This window comes from Cetorhinus maximus, chromosome 11 (genome assembly GCF_964194155.1).
Source record: "Cetorhinus maximus chromosome 11, sCetMax3.hap1.1, whole genome shotgun sequence".
Taxonomy (NCBI): Eukaryota; Metazoa; Chordata; class Chondrichthyes; order Lamniformes; family Cetorhinidae; genus Cetorhinus; species Cetorhinus maximus.
The window spans coordinates 89,571,960-89,594,641 of record NC_135889.1 but is presented as its reverse complement, the minus strand read 5'-3'; the positions used below and the strand labels follow the sequence as shown (position 1 = coordinate 89,594,641).

At 38.5% G+C, this 22,682-nt stretch overlaps 1 protein-coding gene across 1 annotated transcript in view; it reads left to right on the top strand.

The window, feature by feature from the left end:
* actr3 (actin related protein 3) overlaps positions 1–22,682 on the top strand; it is a 61,332-nt gene that overhangs the window by 3,345 nt on the left and 35,305 nt on the right. Inside the window, exons 2-3 of the mRNA XM_078552406.1 lie at positions 6,505–6,560; positions 22,223–22,347. Of these exons, the coding sequence (XP_078408532.1) occupies positions 6,505–6,560; positions 22,223–22,347 (181 nt within the window). The remainder of the gene's footprint in view (positions 1–6,504; positions 6,561–22,222; positions 22,348–22,682) is intronic.

The following is a 22,682-nucleotide window of genomic DNA, read 5'->3' as shown; positions in this document are numbered from 1 at the left end:
TTAAGTTTCAGATCTAAATTGGCTATGATAGGCATCAGTAAATAATTGAACAATATGCAGTCATTCATATGAATCAAGTTAACAAAACTGTTAAGTAAGCAAGTACAAAATATTAAATCACAGTCTATTTCGTACATTGGAAAAGACTGGATCCAGATAAGGGGACACTTATTGAAGTACATTTCAGTTGTACCTTTCAACTCAAAGAAATGCTCAGTTTATGTTAAAGTATATTAGTAAATTTAATTAAATTGTAATCATTGACAAATATTCATGAGCTTGGTAAGTAATTGTACAAGGCAGGCACACTCATGAATTTTATGTAAGATTGTGATGAGTTTAAGAAACAAAATGCTGCAAGAGCTTTACGTGGTTGAGCAGTGATTAACAATCTCTACATATTCAATACAAATACCTATGGCTGTACATCAGAGCTTGAGGTGGGGGAGATAATAAACATTTAAAAGATGAAAAAAGTGTTAATTTGTATATGCTTTAGTGCAGTAGTGTGTGCAAGGACAGGGGCAAGCACCCTTAAATTATTTTGATTCTTTGTGATGTTGGACTTTTTTTCCTGAGCTGAAAAGCATATCATGCTTAAATGGAACTTAATTTCTGGGGTGGGGGGGGTGGGAACTGTTGTGTGTTGTACTTTTGTAATAGTACATATTTCCCCAGTATGCTTTGAAGCCATAGTGTTGGAAATATTTCTAGTATAGCTTCATGCTTCACATGCTAACTTCTAATTTTGTTAGATGCAAAACAAAATCATACTTCCACTATCAACATTCTCTAACCAGTGCACTTCCTGTGTCAGCTTTTCTAAACTAACCTAGTGTGCAGTAGAAAGCATTGATGTACCTAATCCAAGATAACTGAACGTTTGTGTTCAATTTTAGTTGTATTGCTGCTACTATGTTTATTAAGAAAGTCATTAAGTTTATAGATGCCATTAATAACAAAGCTGTGTTTGTAAAAATCTGTACATTAACACCTGGTCTCAAGCTTATAAAATAAATTGGATGGAGGAAATCTTTAATGCCCATCAACAGTGCTCCCATGGTAATTCTTAAAATGGGTCAGATATATGTAACTTTGCAGCAAGAATGCTGTTATTAACCGAGCGTAATGGTGCAAATGTTTCAGGAAGCAAGTATAAAATTTACAGGAAGTCAGTAGTACAGTATACGCAACACTTCTAATATAGAAAAGAAAGTATATGAATCATACAGTAAAACCCAGTTCAGGACATAGGATCTGAAATAGTCTAATGAATGGAGCATATGAGGTTAGTGTTGAGTTTACACCATTTTTGAATAAATATGAATCCTGTTTGTCCATTAAATTTGATTTTAGTAAAGTCATGCAGATGTATAGTCTATCCACAATAGTGAAAATGAAGATAATCACATTTCTGCTAAACCAGAGCCTGCTGTGACAGGTTTGGTATTTTGGCTTGGTTTCCAGGCAAGTTTTGTTCTGTTTTTTTGTGTATGGAGGAATTTACAGTTGCTTCTCATTTCCCAGTTTACTAAATACATTCATTATTGATGTTTGTCTTTAATTTAAAAAAGACTTCACTGCTTTACCAATTAACTCTTTTTGTAGATTTTTTTTTATATGACCAATACCTAAGCTCTGGAACTTTGCACCTAATTTGCCTGATGTTCCTAAAGAAAGGACATTTAGAAGTTCTTGTATTTTCCAGTTGTGAACAAAGGAAGATGGTTATGGTTGCTGGATGCCAATCATCTCAGCACCAGCACATCACTGCAGAAGTTCCTCAGGATAGTATCTTGAATCCAACCACCTTCAGCTGCTTTATCAGTGACCTCCTGCCCATCATGGTCGGAAGTGTAGTAACTCTTTAGATACAGAGCAGATCTGTGTCCATATGCAAGATCTGGACAACATTGAGGCTTGGGCTGATAAGTGGAAAGTAATATTCTTGCCACACAAGTGCCAGGCAATAGCCATCTCCAATAAGAGAGTATCTGACCATGTCTCCTTGGCTTTTTATGACACTTCCATTGCTGAATCCCTGCCATCAATATCCTGGGAGGTTAGCATTGACCAAAACTGAGCTGGACCAGCCAAGTATGATGTCTAAAAGAGCAGATCAGAGGCTGGGAATTCTGCACTGCGTAACTCAACTCCTGTCTCTTCAAATCCTGTCCACCAGCTATAAGGCACATGTCAGGAGTGGAATGCTCTCCACTTGTCTAGATGAGTGCAGCTCCAACAACACCGAGAAGTTCAATGCCATCCAGGAGAAAACAGTGTGCTTGATTGGCATCCTATCCACCACCTTAAACGTTTTTTCCTTCCATCACCGGTGCACAATGACAGCAGTGTGTACTATCTGCAAGATGCACTGCAGCAACTCGTCAAATTTCCTTCGAAAACACCTTCCAAACCCCCCTCACCTGGAAGGGCAAGGGCAGCAGATGCATGGGAACACCGCCACTGGCATGTTCTTCAAGCCACACACCATCCTGACTTGAAACTATATTGCTGTTCCTTCACTGTCACTAGGTCAAAATCCTCGGGATCCCTCCTGAGCAGCACTGTGGGAGGAGGGGGGGCATCTACACCACATGGCCTGCAGGCGTTCAAAAAGGTTGGGCAACAAATGCTGGACTTTCCAGTGATGCCCACACCCCATAAATGAATTAAAAGCATTTCAATCCTCTGGAGAAAATAAGTGTAGTATAAGTTTAGCTATATGTTCAAGACTGTGGTGGATAGTTTTTGGATGCTAAGCAGTATGAGAATAATGTGGGAAGTCAAAGTTGGTGGAAGATCAGCTATGATACTGAATGAACAGACTCAAATAGCATGATCCTGCTCTGACTTTTTCCTTGTATGTTCTTATTACTCTCTTCTCCTCTGTTCCCTTTTTTGTCATAGGGCCTAAAGATCAACTTAAATTATCCAGTAATATGCCCAAAAAGCTGTTTTTCATATCTAAAGTCAGACCATAAGTGGTGCTAGCCTAGTCAACAATGGAGACTTCACAGATGAGTCATGTTCTAACTCAGTCCCACTTATGAACCACATGTAAGCCAGCAAGAGTGATTGTTTGAAAACCAGTGGTAGAGAGACTTCTCGCAGATCGGGTGTAGGACTTAACTACTTGATCTTGACTCAGTATCGCACCTTGTGTTTCATTTCCCTTAAAGCCATCAAAGAGCCTTCTTCAGAAGTGTTTGCTAAAGTCCATCTGAAGTGCTGCTGATTTGCTATATAAACCTCTATTTTCAAAGCGTCCTGTGATTACTGTTGTTGACTTGCTAAAAACTGAACAGTAATTGATGTACGCGTCAATGAAATGCTTTTAAGGACTAGCATCACCATAGGAAATGGAAGGTCTTTAAAACATACAGGAACTGAAGAGACCAATTTCCACGTGTGGTAGTAATAAGTCAGTGTTTTGCAAAACAGCCATTTTAGGTCTTCCACTAGTTTTGTCTTTGGCTGGCTGCCCCATCCATTCGAGCAGAGATCAGAATCCAGCCTGTTGATAGTGAAATGTAAATAACAAATTCACTAGAGGGTGGCATTTGTATGTACTTCCTTCCACCAGGGTTTTTAACAGGACGTTAAAATTTTTGCTGAAATTTCAGCTGTTTGATATTGATTTTGTAACTTCTAAATTGCTTCTACATTGAGTACAGATGACAGATCTGGTCCCCCTCTTACGTAAAGACTTGGTTGAAAATGTGGATTTCACAATTAAGTTGTTGGAATAAGGGAGCTGGTTTTGGTAATATAACAGAGGACCGGTGATTTTGTTTTTTTGTGGATGAAATAGTATGTCCTACGGGAAATTAATACTGGTAATAGCTGAAATCCATATTAAACTGACAAAGTTGAAAGAAATGAAGCCCTGATCACTAAAAAGGATAAAGTCTGCTGGGTAGTGAATGAATAAAAGCAAGTAGAAAATTGTCTTAAAGCAATTGTTAGACGTTGTGCAGTCTAAATGTAAAAGTGAGACAACAGCATATGCTACAACTCTGATGAAAGTTGTGGAAGGGCCTCCAGCCAATAGTCACATGGTTTCATCCATCAGTCATTCAGTTACTGAAAAGGAGACTGCTGAAAGTAAATATGAATGCCCATTTATTAAAGGTGGGCATACCAACTGTCCATAAACTTTGCTTCCTGTTGTCTCTGTTTCTGTTTGGTGTTATATCAATATTTAACTAAAATTGCTGAAGTAAACACATGGGAATTCCCAATGTAAACACTTAACCTGTTACTGTAATGTTAATGAGCCAGTTGAGTAACACTAATTGAAATTTAATGTTTAAGGTTTTAAGCAAATACAAATTTAAAAATGCATAATTCACACGTAATATGATTTTTTTTCTAATGTTAGCTTTGTGCCTTTTATTATCTTTGCTAACATTTTTATTTAAGCGTTGGGCTTTCTCAAAAGTTTGGGCTTTAATTTATTTTTGACCTCCTGGCAACCTCAGCTGAATTTTGCGTGCATGCAACTAGTTGAATTTTCAGGCATGTACTTCAACTAATAGGTGTACCTCCTTTTCCGGTTAGAATTTGAGTTTCTTTGCTTTTTCAAGAAGAAAGGTACTGGAAATTGTTGTTAAATACAGTCTTTTATAAAACGTATCAGACATGTACCATCTATGAACAGCAGGATCTGTGATCACAGTTTTCTTGACGAACTAATTTTTCTTAAAATGCTTAGTTATGAAAAAATTAGTTAAAACTCTCAAGCCCTTTTTTCCCCCCCAATTGAAAACCTGGAGACTAAGTAACAAATATTTAAATGCTCAGATGTTTCATCTCTAAACATTTCTGATAGAGACTGTATACATCAGCAAACTAAGTGTACTAGACTTTTAAGTATTGCTGAAAAAGGAGACATCCTTTCGAAGCTTTTCATCTCACGTGCCAGAGCAGATGCAAGAATGCCAAATTTCAAAGAGAGCAATGATTTATACTATGTGAGGAAAAGGTGCTGGTTGGTAGGTAGGTAGACGGTTGGTACGTAGGTAGACTGGTCAAGGCATTGCCATGGAGAATGCACCAAGGAACTGGGGGTCAGTTAGCTCGGTTGGCTGAACGGCTGGTTTATGATGCAGAGTGACGCCAACAGCGTGGGTTCAATTCCTGTACCGGCTGAGGTCTTCCATGTAGGCCCTGTCTTCTCAACCTCGCCTGAGGTGTGGTGACCCTTGGGTTAAACTCACCACCAGTCGTGTTTCTCTAATAAGAGAGCAACCTACAATCCCCTGGGACTATGGTGACTTTCACTTTTTCACTAGGGAACTATTTTGAATTCAAAAAAGGCACAATGCCTGGTTCCTTGCCATGTCTAGGCAATTTTTGAATTAAGCAAAAGCATGGGGGACAATAGTTCCAGGGTGCATTCTCCATGGCAATGCCTCAGCCAAGCAAAGTTGACTTTCCTACCAGTCAGCACCCTTTTCTCGTGCAATATAAATTGTTGCTCCCTTTAAAATTTGGCATTCTTGCATCTGTCCTAGTAAGTGCAAGATGAAAAGCTTCAACAACATATCTTTTTCTCAGCAAAACTCAAGTTCTGTACTACCAAGCGACTGTTTGTGATTTTCTGCTTCTATGCTCCTCATGCATGATAGTTCACAACCGTGCCTTTGATTCTATCCATTTAATAAGAATCAGAAAATTTAGGCTTCAGTGCTCTTAAGGCAGGAATCTAAAGGTAGTAAGTGGCTAACTATTGAAAGTGCTGATACAAATTAAAGTAGCTACGCGAATTAGTGGGTTTGTAGTAGATATTAGTGGATAATCTATCCCTTGTCATGAAAATAGAGAAGTAGAGGAAGGGAAGAGTTAGTTTTGGACCATGTGGTAATGGTGGGGTAGACGTTAAAAGTATGAGGATCCATGTAGATTCCCATAAAGAATCCTTTTTCATCTGGACCGATTGAGTGGAGTTTAAAGACTAATTCTTCAATGTGAGGGAAAGGCGATAGGTCATTAACCTGAATTGCAAACCCTACATTCCACTCTGTGTAGCTACCTGACCAGAGTGTTTCCAGAGTTTTCTGTTTTTATTTCAAGTGAGATTTGCCTGAGCTGCTAGATTTCATTGCTGAAGGTACAAGTTATGATCCTATCCTCAAGTGACATTTTGGTTAACTGGATTAATTTGGGCATGCCCCTACCACTTTGTCATGTACTTTGGGGTGAGATGTTGGCAATATTGATTTGCTTTGGTCCCTATGAAACCTGTGAATGACAGATGCACCTCAGATCATTGTGCATGAAAGAAGATTGTTTGGCCACGCCAAGCCACTGAGTAGAAACAAAATAGGAGAGGAAACTTATGACGCAACTAGGGTTCCTTAAGATGCTGAGGCAATATTTTTGAGAATTATTTAAACATATGCATTGGAAGTCAAGTAAGCAGGTTTTAATTTCATAGTTCTAGCAATAAGGATTTGTGAATAATTTTCTGAAACAAAGTACCTTTTTCTCATCTTGCAGGTATACAAAGCTTGGGTATGCTGGGAATACAGAACCGCAGTTCATAATTCCATCATGTGAGTTCAGTATATCAATCTTTCCAAAAAATGTTACATCTTGATCAAAAGTAAAGTTTCTACAATCCTACTGATAGAGGCATCAGTAGAGATGGCCAAATGTATGATTTTTCCATTCCCTCGATCAAATGTTAAACTAAAGTATCTAATTTGTATAAAAGCAAAATGTGTGCTTTACTACCCTTGCATGGGCAGTTTAAATTGTTTTACCAGAATATTTTTAGTAAAAGTATAAAGCAATCAACCATTTGCAAAACTTTTAACATATCTGTAACACTCTTTGACACAACTTTGTAAAGGGAGTAGAGTTATATCTCATACTTCAACTTGTAACATTTAACAAATCATGTAAAGCAATGAGCAAAATGTTGAAATATAGGTTTAAAGGTTTTTGGTTGATCTTGGTATTCCATCCTTTTAATGTGGGCTTTTGAATTCAAGTGGATGACACTGATTGGCTAGTTAAGCTTGTAATCAAAGTGCTGTCAGAGGAACTATTAGGGTTTGTGAAAATGTTTAATATAAATGTATAATGTTTTACAGGAAATTTGCTGTTGCTAGATATGTATTAAATATTGGGTATATTAGCTATACTGTCATTTATTGTTTCTCCCACTTTTGCTGTCAGGTTTGTTTTTAGGGAACCTGGAAGGAGGTAGAAAGATGCTAGTAAGAAACAATAAAAAAGCAAATTTCGAATGGCTAAACAGAGGGACCTACCAGTAAAAGAAAGGGGAGACAATTAAATTGCTCAAAATAGGTTTTGAAAAATAAGTATCCTGCCATTTTTTCTCAGTAACTGAAATTTTTAATGTTGAAAATAAAGTTTTTAACATGTCCCAGATCTCAGAGCCCCCCCACCACTGCCCTCCACTGCCAATACAGCACCGCAGTATAACTTGACTCTGTTCCAAATTTCCATTTCTTAAAGACCCTAGGTCCCCCCTCTTCCCCTCTGCTTCACATCTAAGTATTTTTTCTATTGCCATCTCCTGCCCCCACAGATATCATCATCTGTGTTTTGTCATGGGGCCCCAAGAATCAACCAGTAAATCATTTTGACATTCCATCCAATCACACCACAAATCATAAATGCTCTCCATGCAATTCCAAACATCAGAATCACTCCCTAATTAAAGTCTGACGCTTGCTCATAATTGCAAAATCTTACAGTATACTCCAATAATAACCTTTACATACCTACCTTCCTGGCTGCTTGCTGCCTGCAGCATATTTTAAATATATATGTAACCTATATAATCATTTACGGTTTTGTGAAAAATGGTTAGAATTGCAGAATTTAATCTTCAAAGCATCTGTAACAGTTTGTCAAGGAAAAAGGATGGAATTTCAGTTACCAATAAATCAGTGACCCTTATACTATATGGTATGTTCCCTTGTACAAAAGTACATTGTTTAAATTATGTTCGCTGTGTCACCACAAACAATACCATAGAAGACCTGTTAAATATTAAATGTCTTGGTTGTAACATGCATATCCTGTACATCTAGGATATTATATAAACAAAAAGCTAAAAGCTACTGCGGATGCTGGAAATCCAAAACAAAAACAGAATTACCTGGAAAAACTCAGCAGGTCTGGCAGCATCGGCGGAGAAGAAATCAGTTAACTTTTCGAGCCTTCATGGCCCTTCGGCAGAACTGAAGCATAGTTAGAAGAAGGGAGAAATATAAATTGGTTTAAGGTGGTGAGGGGAGAGAGAGACATTGAGGGTGTGTGGTGATTGTGGAGATGAGCAGATAATCAAAAGATGTCACAGACAAAAGGGTCAAAGAGGTGTTTTGTCTGAGAAAAGTGCTAATTAAGAATGGAGGACAGGATATTCAAAGTACAGCTCTAGTGGGGGTGGGGTGGAAAGGCTAACAAGGTTTTAGTTTTAGATTTAAAAATAATGGAAATAGGTGGGGAAAGAAGAATCTATATAAATTATTGAAAAAAAAGGTGGGGGGGGAAGAAACGGGGTGGGGATGGGGGGAGGGGGAGTTTAAGATCTAAAGTTGTTGAATTCAATATTCAGCCCGGAAGGCTGTAAAGTGCCTAGTCGGAAGATGAGGTGCTGTTCCTCCAGTTTGCGTTGGGCTTCACTGGAACAATGCAGCAAGCCAAGGACAGACATGTGGGCAAGAGAACAGGGTGGAGTGTTAAAATGGCAAGCGACAGGGAGGTTTGGGTCTTTCTTGCGGACAGACCGCAGGTGTTCCGCAAAATGGTCGCCCAGTTTTGGGCCATGAAGGCTCGAAACGTTAACTGATTTCTTCTCCGCCGATGCTGCCAGACCTGCTGAGTTTTTTCTAGGATATTATATACTTGAACGTATGCACAGTATATCAACTACCTGCTGAGGTCACTAAAAGACTTGATAGCTTAGTTTTTAAATTGGCTTAGTTTACAGTTCCTTTTATAAGCAGGAATGGTTATTGCATAAAATTATCAAGCTGTAGCCATTTTTTCAGTGAAATGCAGCTGGCCTTTGTGCTGCTGCCTGTATTTTTAAAATGATTTGATCAATGTTAGGTGGTTGGGCAGATCCTCTGAAATATTCATGTAAATAAATCCATTTACTCAAATTAGGGAAGGTCAGTATTTATGGCCCATCAGTGTTAATTTTTTATGCATTAACCTGAATGCAGGAACTGAAAAATATTCATTTTCAGCTTCCAAAAGCAAATGGGCCTTCACACAGCAGATTATTGTTCTGATCTTGCCCACTTAACCATTTCCATTTCCAAGATTTAATTTCTTCATTGATTATTGAGAAGAATTTGATCATTAATTGAATCTGTCTTAGAAGTGAAGATTTGTGATCCCAAGCTACTTGCTGTGTGCTACTTTAACAGTGAGAAAGGATTAATGTGGGGTCCATGGAAAGCCATTCTACCTCCGAGTTTCTTTACCGATTGTAAAAAGCTACTTTTAAAAAAAAAAGAGTAGAATGTGGTGGACATTCCATTCTTTTTTTTTAACCATTCATGGAATGTGCCTGTTGCTTTCAAGGCCAGAATTTATTGTCCATTTGCAATTGCCCTCAAAAAATATGGTGGTGAGCCACCACCTTGATCCATTGCAGCCCATGTGGTGAAAATATTCCCATAGTGCTGTTAGATAGGAAGTTTTGGTCTTTTGACCCAGCCAAGATGATATATTTCCAAGTCAGAGTAGTCTGTGATTTGGAGAAAGTGGTGCTCCCACGCACCTGCTGCTTTGCTGTCCTTGGTATTTCAGGTCCTGGATATTGGAGATGCTATTGAAGAAGCCTTAGCAAGTTGCTGCAATGAATTATTAGGTGGTACTCACTGCAGCTTGGTCCACTGGTGGTGAATGGGGTGTCAATCAAGTGGGTAGCTTTGTCCAAGATAGTTTTAAGCTACAATGTTGCAGCTGCACACTTGCAGGTGAGTGGATAATATTCCATCACACTTCTGACTTTAGCCTTTATATATTTCCCAACGCTGAGATAATTTAATCCTGTCATAATCTATCTCGATTATGGCATTAATAATAAAGCAAGCTTCAGTTAATTGGGGACTATTTCTGAAAACTGCCATTATTAATAAAATGTCAGATTTTTGGAAGAAAATAACAAGAAACACTAACACAATTGTTTGACTCGTTAGGCTTGCACGTATCCTTTATCAAAAAAGAGTTTTAGACTCAGTTTGAAGATGGATTCCGCTTGCTTTGCTAAGGATCTAAAATGCTGCTCAGTCACATTGGCTCCCACCACACAACTCTTTTTTAACATATATTAAATAATAGGCATCAACTGATGCAATTGTGCTTTCATTTCAAAGTGAATTTAGCTGTCCATTGGAATTAGATGGGATGTTACTTAGGAATATTTTGTGTGCATTCAACCTGGCAAGAAAGGTTATGATCTTATTTCTAATTCCTGCCACATTTAAAACAAACTGACTGTTTATGAAAATGAAAGTGAGGGATATATATGGAGAAATGGATATCAAACGTGTCATCCCATTGTCTAGCTTAATCAAGGATTTTATCACACAGGAGGAGGCCATTTGGCCTACTATGCCAGAGATGGCTCTTCACATCCCAGCCTTTTCCCCCATAGACTTGCTGTGTACTCAAAGAAAAAAATTACCTGTTCCTTTTTGGAAATTAACTACTGTATCTGCTTTCACCACACTTTCTGTGCATTCCGGACTGTAACTTAACTGCCTCTGTCTTGCTGATTTATTTTGTGAATTATATTCAATCTTTGTCCTCTGGTTACCAATCTTCCTGCCAGTACAAATTATCCCTATCTAGTTAATCAAAACATAGCTTTTTATAATTAAAAACAAGGTGCTGAGAATACATAGCAGCTCTGGCAACATCTATGAGAGAGAGAGAGAAACAGACTTAATGTTTTGAGTTGAATATGATTCTTCAGATGAGTGTCTACTGAAGAAAAGTCGCATTTGGCTTGAGATGTTAACTTTATTTCTCTCTCTACATACACTGTCAGACGTGCTGAGTATTTCCAATGCTGTTTTATTTAAAATTTCCAGTATCCACAGTATCTTGCTTTTGTCATAAATTTCATAATTTTGTGCACTCTATTAAATCTCTCTTTAACTCTCTTGCGCTGAGGCAAACAATTCCAGAATCCCTGGTCTCCAGATAACTGAAACCCTTTTCTTCTATCGTTCTAGTAAATCTCCTGTGCATCCTTTCAACACCTTGACATTCTTCCCAAAGACTCCAGCTGGGGCTTAAATAGTGACCTGAAGGTCTAGCATAACTTCCTTCCTTTTGTACTTTCTTGCCATTCATAAACCAATCATCCTGGATGTATTTTTAAGCAGCCAGTTTCAAGAATTTATGTACGTGAACCATCAGATCTCTCTGTCCCTGTACCCAATTTCACCAATTTTTGCCACTCCCCATTCTCCCTACCAAAATGCTTCACTAAGTTTATATACATTAAAGTTCATCTGTCATTTGCCAACCTATTTCACCAGTCTGATTACATCGAAGGGCATTTTTGAAAGAAGAAGCATTAAAGTTCCCCTGGTAAAAGAGAATCTGAATCTTGACAGAACAAAGCTGATGAGTCCTTTAGCAAAAGGAGGGGTCCCTTTTAACTAAGCGTTGCACTGGAGAAAGCAGCAAAAGACTTTTGCCTGAAGAAATGCCAGAGATTAAAGGATAGTTTGATCCCATATGGACAATTTTATACTTATTGTGCTATGTAATGTGTATTCTCCAATTGCTTCTATAAATTTTGAATAAAATTGCAGCAGTTTAGCCTGTGGCAGTTGGGCCTAAGTACAATAGTTCCTACCTTGGAAATATGAGAGAGACACTGAGAATGCTAAATTAGTGAAATGGCGATGAGTAAAACTCTGATAACACAATTCTTGTTATGTCAAAACCAATCAATCATTCCCACCAACAGAATAGCAAATCTCAGAATGATGCTTGTGATAAGCCAAAATTCCACACTGGTAATCCCAGATTAACCAAATTTGTCTAAGCTTGTAATATGATGGCACTGACCATTCAGAGCAGAGTTAGACCACAGGAGTGCAAAATCATGGGACCCAAGGAGGCCGATAAGCCTGAAGAGTCCAATGAATGCCCGCCGACTCGCCTGCCTGCTTCCCTAGCCAATACCGCAAAGACAACAGATGCTCCGCGATTTCACACTGCAGCACAAAAACACTGAAAACATGGCTGACTGCATAGATGACATGGTGGATTCTATCATACACTTCTGAAGAGAGCACACTCAGCAGCAAAAAATTACGGAGCATTTCCAGAGCTAACTCCCAAGATTTCTCAATGTAAAGCTCCGGCCTTTTACAAGGCCAGGCTATTGTAAAGAGTGAACAAATTGAATAAGGACTTTTTCAATGTTTGCTGTTTTACTCTGTCTTCATTTGGCATTTGAATCTGTTGGTTTTGACATAGACCTCATTTGCAGGCATATTGGGTTACAAAGAGATGCATTCATGTGGGAATGAGGCCTCTGCTTTCGCAAAGCTTTGCTTAACACAAATTTATGGGTAGATCCCCTGGGATTAGACTCATCAGGATTTTAGTAATCTCCTTCTGTACTATACTATTCTGTGATTCGGGGTGCAGTGTTACTGATAGATAGGGTAACAGTTGGTCTTGGGATTACACAACCCAAGACACACTCCTGATCACAAACAACATGGCATTTGGAAACCTGGTTCAATCATTGAAAAGGCAATGATACTTAAAAAGAGGGTGGAAACATGAAATCAGTTGTATTAGAATCGGTGGGGGAAAAGCACATAACAGCATTTGGCCCAGAAACCTGCCTAAATAGCCAAATGTAATTCAAAAGTCCTACTGTAAGTTCAGTCTTTTGTCAATGCAATTTAAACTTTACGCCATCATGCCAGCAAACTATTTCTTGAAACTCATGATGTAGGCTTACAAGCATTTCTGAACAGACCACAGATGTACTGACTCATAGCACACACATCACACCCATATTTCCTTTCTGGTGCAGCTACTTCAGATGAACAAATATGCTGATTTCTTGGGCAATGGAAACAGCTACAAGAGCTATCAATATCTGACTCTATTTACAAGCTTGATGTGAACTGTAAATTCACAATTTGTACGGAATTTAGAAAAAATAATGTTTTTGATCAAACTCAACTCGCCCACCTGGAAAGGAAGGGGGCTGAGTTAAAACTGCTACAGACTGTCATTGCCTCTGCTATAGAGAATATCCCTAGAAACAAGTACAGTTCAATAAGGTACAAGAATTATATGCTACATGAGGTAAAGCTAATTCATAAAGTCTTCGGAGATTCTATCTTTAATGCATCTTCTACAGGCTAAGATTGATTGTAGCATGTTTGCTTATTGCGGGGTACTAATTATTAAAATCTGTTGGCAACTCATTGTGACATAGAACTACTTCCCTTATGTGCAATGTGAACATTCTGCCAGACAGCTGTAGAATATTTAGCACTAATGTTTCAGGTCAGGGTTTCTAGAGGTCAATTAGGAGAAGTCATGCAGATGTACATCAGGCAATTTGTATCTTTAAATGGCATGCATGATCCACTTGACCAGTGTTAGTGCATCTTCTATAATGTTGCAACCTGCAGGCTTATCCTCACCACAGTCAGAACATCCTCTATCATCATATTGATACTTAGAATGAAAAGCACTAATTTCATGTGTCACTAAGTTATCAAGTGTAAAATTACTTGAAGATTAACATTAAGTTTTCTTTCTGCATCTCGAATGGAAACTGATAAGCTGATATTTACCCCTAAGAGAAACCGCATGTCTGAAAAGGGACAATTGTAATTCCTCTGTCCTAATTTCTGCCTCCCTAGCTTTACAACATTTTTATTTTTCAATAACCTCCTGCCCTTCAAGGCACTCACTTCTTGCTGTGATTGTTTGCTTGAGCAGCAGGCACCCTCTGGTTTGTTGCTTAGATGGCTGTTATTGCCAAAGCCTAGACAGGAGTGTTAACAAGTTATTTACATGGGTTGAAGAGGCAGGGAAACTGTAGCTAAGCCCAGTTCTGGCTTCGGTGCACTTGTACTTATGCATTCCTCTGTTTCTCCAGCTCAAGGATACTGAAGCTAATTGTAGTATAACTGCTGCCTTAACTGAGATTGGTGAACTTAGAGCAAATTGGAGATAAAACCTGGAACCAACTTGCATGTATGACTACAACCAAATTTCCTGAATTGTACTTTTAAACTGCAATTTTAATGGAGTTCTTTGTAGAAAGACCAACCTGTTAACTTTTGAGGTATTTTTGAAGAAAACATCCATCATTCTCCTTTATAATTCAAATCTTAAGTAACAGTTTCCACTTTTTAGGGTTCAACAGCTAATGAAATTGAAGGCGCTGTTAGTAATAGATCAGGCTTTCATTCTGGTGTACTTCAGTAGTGTGAACTTTAGATAATTGTCATTGCATTAACTTTGCAAATTGTGCAAACTTTCAGATTTATCTGATTCATTTTCTCAGGCCTAACTTTCCCCTCTGCCATCAAGTATAGGATAGGAAAAGCTATTTGCTCTCGATTTAAAATTAGTTGTATTCAGATCTTTTATATGCCTTCTCCATGTACAAGTGAAATCCTGGCTCATGGCATTCATCAAAATGTGGATTAAATTTAAAAGGTAGATGCATACAATAATTAAGAATGAAGAAACTTTGATTAATATGGCAACTTAACATGACACCATGGTGTTCAAAAGCACTTTTCATCCAATGTATTGCTTTTGTTGTGCAGCCAGCATTGTGCAAATTAATGGCATGCAGTAAGACCCCACAAATAACACGACAAAATGAATAACTAGCTGAGTCTGTTTTCATTGCCCTGTTGATTGAGGGAGGAGTATTGGCAAGGAAAACTTGATGCTTCCCTTGTATCTAGCATAACAAGCAGACACAAAGCCTTTATTTAACATCTCACCTAAGGATGGTATCTCTTCCATGCAGCCCTCTCTTGATACCACTGTTGGCTTTGATTGTGTTCAAGTCTTAGAGTACAGCAAGAACAACATAGGGATATCAAATTTCTGCATTTTCCTTGCTCTGTGCAGTGCAGACTGTGTATGTAAAAGGTGAAGAGGGTAATTTGGAATGACTTGTGATTTATAAGGTAGCTTTAGATCGCGCAAAAACTTCATTCAACTGGGTGTGTCTATCATGACAGAAAATTGTAAAAGCTTAAAAAGATCTACCTTCTAATGCAAAGCTAATCTGTAAACTTAATTTGTTCTAAGATCATTCATGGTCATAATGAATGACAGAGCAGTCTCGAAGGGTCGAATGGCCTACTCCTATTTTCTGTTTCTATTATCAAATATATGGTATTTTTACATTTATGATACTCGATGTAGTTTTCCATAGGAGATGGCTACTGCTTAGTTTTTTTTGGCTAGGCTTTTAGTCTTTACTGAATACCTTTTTGTCAGCACTGAGCATATGTAAAATAAGTGGCCTTGAAACAACTACCTGTAAAACTTATGCAATTTAGGTCTCTAATGTGATTAGAAATTAAACCATGTTCGTTAAAACTGCCGTATGTAATGGAAGTTAAATCTCAGACTGTCAGCTAATTCAGGGAATTGCCCTGTGCTGACCAGTTTAACTGTTCAGCTCATGTGTTACGACAGTGAAAATAGTTCTTTTAATAAAACTACTCTAATATTAGGCATGGTTTTATTGCTGTAATATCATCCCAAATCTACTGAAATACATTGAAATTCTCTATCCTACGAAAACTATTTCCCTCCTTTCCCATTCTTTCTATCTGTTCATTTTTTACTAATAGCTTTCCTACCTACAATGATCTAGCCTGTCTTTTCTAACCTTTTTCTCCCAATTTTAAACTGTTTAAGCTATTGGTTTTTCTAGCTTGCTATCACTCTCCGTTTTGGAGATAAAAGCAATTAAAATGTTGCAATCAGCTGAAGGCAGACTTCAAAGGTTAGTTTTGTACTCTTCAAAAAAAAACAATGCAAGGATTAATATGACTGCATCATAAATACAACTAGGTGAATCTTAGCTATGTCCATGAATTAAAATCCAAAGTGGCTGCCAATAACAATGAACATAATCCAAAAGTGTAGAGAGGTTTCAATCCACCCACAAGCAGGAGATTTAAATGTTGAATGTAGTGACACTTGCATCCCTGAGGAGGAACAGTGCCAGTATTCCTTGATTTAATTAAATAATCCTTTCTCCTTGAATCTACTTGGTTGATGTCAGATAATTTACAGGCTGATGAGCTTCATTTGCTACCCACCAAAGTTGAAAAGTAGAAGGGAAGATCAGTAGTGGAAACCTCTTTTACATTTGTTGCAATATATGCATTTTGTTATCAAAATAATTCTTTGAATTCTTTAGATGGGTGGGTCAAAAACTTGAGGTTGCAATGTTACTTGGTAGGTGTGTTACAGTTCAAGCCAAGCACAAGTTTGATTTCTTCATTTCCTTCATTACTTTTAATTGCACCCAGAAAAAGAGGACCAATTTATCATACATATTTAAATGTGATCTATATTTGCTAGTGGTCTGTTTCAAAATAATCTACTTTAAATTGAAGAAATGATTCACTCCTAATCTGTAGTCTTTTATAGTTCTCCGTTGTGTTTATAAGAATCAATTTTTCAACTCTTGATCGCAAGTACCTGAAGGGATTTATTGGGAGGAGGTTCTGATGCCCTCTTTATATTACAGCCCTGTTGCTGCTAGAAGAGTGGAGAACAGTCTCGAGTGGCTTTCAAAGGCTCCCCTAAAAGCAGTAGTGCACTCAGTGGCAAATGTAAGCAGTCACTATTTTTTATGGTCATGGGCAGTCTTTGGGCACAGCCTTGCTCCAATGGGGCTAGAATATTTTCACATTTTATGCTTTATACAGACCACCATCCGTCAACAGATTCGGTTCATAGCTAGAACGGTGGTCATAATCAAACCAAATGTAGAATATTGCACACTTGTTATTGTTTCTGTGCTGTAGAATCCACCTCTCAGAATAGGAAGGTAGGTTATTTAGGCCTTAAAATCTGTTTCCCCCATTCAATGACATAATGGCTGATCTGAGACATAACTCCAGATACCTGCCTTTTTCCCATATCCCTTAATACTTTTGGATAACAAAAATCTATCAACCTCTGTTTTAAATTTATAATTGATCTAGCATCAATTAAAGTTTGCAGAAGAGTTTCAGACTTCTACCATTCTGTGTTAATGTTTCCTAATCAAGATCTGGCACTAACTTTTAAAAAATGTGCCCCCAGTCATAGGCTCCCCAACTAGTTTCTATCTACCCTATCTCACTCACTCGCCTTTTCCAGAATCGTTTCATCCAATTCAGGGCAGTGGGAGCCTATCCTAACAGGCAATGGGTGCTAGGCGGGGTTTACCCGGGATGGGATGCCAGTCCATCACAGGGCACGCACTCGTGCGCGCACACAGACATATGCACTAGTGGACAATTTACAGTAGCCAGTCAACCTAATCAGCACGTCTTTGGACGGTGGGAGGAAACCAGAGCACCCGGCGGAAACCCATGCAGACGCTGAGAGAATGTGCAAACTCCACGCAGACAGACACCCGGGGTCGGGATCGAACCCGGGACCCTGGAGCTGTGAGGCAGCAATGCTAATCACTGCCACCCCACTCTACCCTGTTTTTCTTAATATCTTGAAAGCTTCGATCAAATCATGCCTTAAATTTCAGGTAATACATTCCTAGTTTGTGTAACCTCTCTTTGCAGCTTATCCCTTGGAGCCCAGGTAAACCTATGTTGCCAGTACATGCTTCCTAAGGTGCAGTACCCAGAATTGCTCACAGTATTCCAGATATGGTCTAACTAGGATTTTGTATAGCTGAAACATAACTTCTACACGTTTAGATATAAAAGCCAGTATTTCTTTAACCTTTTAGACCATTTTCTGTGCCTGTTCATGACATGTTAATGGTCTATGTACCTGGACTCCCAAGCCTCTTTGGATCTTCACTTGTTTGTAATGTTTGCCCATTTAGAAAGTATCCTGTTATCTCCATTTTAGGCCCAAAGTGGATGACCTTATTTGTCATCTTTGAAATCCATTTGCCGGAGTTGCCCATTCACGTAATCCATCCATATCTCTTTGTAACTTTATGCTTCCATCTACACTGCTTACGTTGCTGCCTGTCTTTGTGTCATTGGCAAATGCCCATGTGTGGCTTTCCAACCCATCATCTAAATCGCTAACAGAGTGAATGGTTAAGGCCCCATTGCAGATTGTTAGGCAAGGGAGTCAAGGGTATTGGGGGGGAGCAGACAAAACTGTGGAGTTGAGACCACAACCAAATCAGCCGTGGTGGAGCAGGCTTGAGGAGCCAAATGGCTTATTCCTACTCTTATGTTCATAGATCTTTGCAGGACTCACCAGTCACACCCTACTAGTTAGAGTAATTGTCCATTATCCCTGCTCTGCCTCCTTCCACTCAACCAATTTCCTAACCAGGTCAATAACTTGCCTTCAATCCCATCGGCTTTAATTCAATGGGATTCAATTTCAGCTAACAGTCTGAGGAAATTTACCTAATGCCTTCTGTAAGTCCAAATTTAAGAATCATAGACATTCCAAATGCATCAAGACTGAGACAATATCCAAGCTTGGGCTGACAAGTGGCAAGTAAAATTCGTGCTCAAGTGCCAGGCAAAGACCATCTCCACCAGGAGAGAATCTAACCATCGCCTCTTGACATTCAGTGGCATTACCATTGCTGAATTCTCCCATTATCAACATCCTGGGGGGGTTAGCATTGTCCAGAAATTCAACTGGACTAGCCATATAAATACTGTGACTACAAGAGCAGGTCAGAGGCTAGGAACCCCGTGGCAGATAACTCCCCTCCTGACTCCCCAAAGCTTGTCCACCATCTACAAGGCACAAGTCAGGAGTGTGATGGAATATTCTCCACTTGCCTGGATGAGTGTAGTTTCCACAACACTCAAGAAGCTTGACACTATCCAGGGCAAAGCAGTCCGCTTGATTGGCACCCCATCCCCAAACATTCACTCCCTCCACTCTGGACAGTGGCAGCAATGTGTACCATCTGCAGAAACTCACCAAGGATCCTTAGGCAGTACCATCCAAACCCACAACTGCTACAGTGTAGAAGGACAAGGGCAACAGATACATGGAAATACCACCACAAGGAAGTTCCCCTCCAATCCACTGACCATCCTGACTTGGAAATATGTCTCCATTCCTTCACTGTCGCTGGGTCAAAATCCTGGAACTTCCTTCCTAACAGCACTATGGGTGCACTTACACCACGTGGTCTGCAGCAGTTCAAAAAGTCAGCTCCCCACCACCTCCTCAAGGGCAATTGGGGATGGGCAATAAATACTCTATCTACAATTTTAATTCAACCTGCCATGTTAGGATCAGTAGCCCTTAATGCAAAAATATAGAAGAAAGAAACACTGTCAAGCCCAGCCTGTCCTTCAGGTTCTCAGCAATAGACATTCAAGGTATTAGTATCAATTATTGAAAATATGATGGATCCAAAAGTCCTTGGATGCTCCCTCAATCTATTTTGGTCTGAAAAGTTCCCATTTACGACTACCCTCTTTAATGTTCATTTTTTTCCTTTTTCCACTTATTTTTCTTCCTTGCTTCACCCTTACCTAAAGGGATTGACTGTTTTCCTGAGATAATAATCCAAGGGCCTAATTACCTTCCATTATTTTTCCCTTGCACCTATTTGTGAGTTTGAACAATAAAGGTTAGAACCTTTGGAACAATGCACACCATCTTCAGGAGAAGAGGTTTAAACATGTTCTATCAGACCAGTAGTTTTGTAATGGACTTGCATAATATGATGAACCATGGAACAGAGTTTTCTAAGACCCATTTCCTTCACTTTACCTCTAAAAGTACTGAGTTTTCAACTAACCAAGAGCAAAATTCTTACAGTAGGTAACTTATACCAGCTAAAACATCCATAATGGCACGTTGCAACTTTAGGGTTTTGCCTTATTTTTCAAGATGCACACAGTTCTTATAACAGTAATTGAAGATGTGAACTTTTTAAACCTTGTAAGTTATTACAGGAAATGGTTTCACTATATGTAAATCATTTAAGTTGGAAATTATAATCCATTTTAGTTCTTCAAATGTTGGATTTGTGCACTGTTTCATTTGAGTGTGTGGTTCATAATTGTGACCACTAGTTAATGGTTGACATCGTCAGATGTGAGATATTCATATACGATCACTGTCTGACAGACTTTTATGAAGCATTTGCGCCTAAATATATTTGAATTGAAATGAAGAATTGTCAGGCTGGTCCTCCAGCAGTTGCTGTAGCAAAAATGTTTTAAACTTCAGTGGGAAAAGATCATATTTTATTTATTGTAAATTGTCTAAAGGTTATAAATGCTCAGACCAGTTTTGTTTTTCTTCTCCTCTTCACCATATTGAAAAGCAAAGGTGAACACAATGTCAAACCAAAATAAATTAATGTGCGAGGAATAGTTTTAATATTGTTACGGACAGGAGGGGGAGTAATTTAAACAGCCCTGATTTCTTCTCTCACTACCCATCTGTAAATAAACATTTTGGATTTCTGATTTTCCCCCTTTATAAGTGGTGGTGTGTTTTCCCCAGCCCTTCGGTTTAGAGTGATCCAATCCTCTATTAATAACCCCACAGCAAACTTGAGATGAGGTAAAATAAGAGGATTGGTTTATTTTGCGCGCACAACGCGGTAAGGGGTTTTGCAATGTCCGCCCCTTTCTGCACTTATACAATAAAAGAGGAATAAGGGAAAGAAAGGGGTACAGGGCAAGACCACAATAAAAATAAAAGTTATGGTTTCATCTGAGTCCAGAATCAAAATCCCAATGGCACATTTCTTCAGAGGGTAGCAGGCTGACTGTTTCAGGGTGATCAGTCTTTCCTATAAGCGAGGACTTCCATGATGGAAAAAGGCACATAGAGATGAATTAATTTTAAAGGCACAGATACAGAAGTTCCAATGTTCCAGTAGTTCTGTGTAGATGAGGGCTAGGCAGTTTACCTGGGCAGTGCTCTTTCTGCTGCTACCTATTAGATGGTAAAATGGTAGACTGCCTGAGTTTAGTTCCACATGCCAATATTATAGATTCTGGCAGTTTGGGGGAGGTCACGTGACATACCTCCCACTTCTCCTTGGTGTTGGACAAATAATTTATTTTCCCAGGTCTGGAATCTTGAGGCGTTTAATAGGAGTCAGGGACCCTTTGCAGACATACTGTTTCTTTTGGTCGGAGCTCTGCCTTAGAAATGTAAAGGGTATTGGTGCATTTCTTTGGAACTTAATTGCCTGGTGTCACCAAGGGCATTAGCACCTCTTTAAAGAAAGTGAGGTGCCTGCTAGTTTCTGAAGGTTAGAAATCCCTCTGGTATGGTTCAAGGCTAGTCAGGGTAAAACCTTGTCCATTTTAAAAATAAGCATCCTAATTTTATGAAGTAGCCAGGTTGACGTAGAAATAGTTCCCTTCCTGTCTTCTGGCCGGGTTAATATTTTAAAATTAAGTCAGTTTGAAGAGCAGGTCACTCAGTTTCTGTAAAGAGAAAAGGCAACTTATTGATGTTTCAAATCTTTTCCCAGCATTTGTAGATTTAATTTTTGTCTGTGCCAGCTACTGTTAGTGTCATGTTCGATTGGTTTTCAAAAGCTAAAGTTTGTAATTTTTCTTGTGCCTAGTAATTTTATGTAATATTACACTCCAACCCTGAATGCCCTTTGGGCTAGTTTTATTTTTCTATGATATAAATGCAGTACTTATTTATTTTTCCAAAAGGCCTAAGTGGAATATTAATGCCAAGTATCAGTTTCAAAATCGCACTCCAAGCAGATTCAAAGCTGTATTCGAATAGGTTTTCGAGAAAATTTCTAATTAGTGCAATTTGTTTCTGGCTTCTGCTGTACGATGTGTATATGCATCTGGGGCATCTTTGCACAAAATGTAAATTTAAAAAGAAAAGTGCAATTATCTTAAAATTGTATGCATCATTGAAACATTGAATTTTGGAAGTGGCAAATATTGATTGTTTTGTGTATTTGTCTTTGCATAAATAGTTGCAGTTCATTGGATAGATTATTTGTTCTTTTCCTCCATTATATCCCAAGGTATTGCCATCAAGGAGTCTGCGAAAGTTGGTGACCAAGCACAAAGGAGGGTGATGAAAGGAGTTGATGATTTGGATTTCTTCATAGGTGATGAAGCAATAGATAAACCTACTTATGCAACAAAGGCAAGTTTAGTAGTTATATGTATCCACATTAATGTCACAAATATGTTCAATGAAAATAAAAAGCGTTGAGATTAGCATTAGTGTTTGCCATGATATTGACTTTTAAAGAAACTGGAAGCTTTTTTACAATGTCCTTTTACAAACTCTATTTTGATGGGAGAATACCTGATATGTTAGAATAATAACACCTTAGGAGTTTAGAAGGTTATACAGTTATGCTTGCTAATGAAATATTCTGCACATCTCATTGAGATTATGGTCATGTCATAAGATCATTCAATATTTTAAAAAATGTAAATTTGTAGGAATTTTATAGAAGATTGTGGCCAATTTTA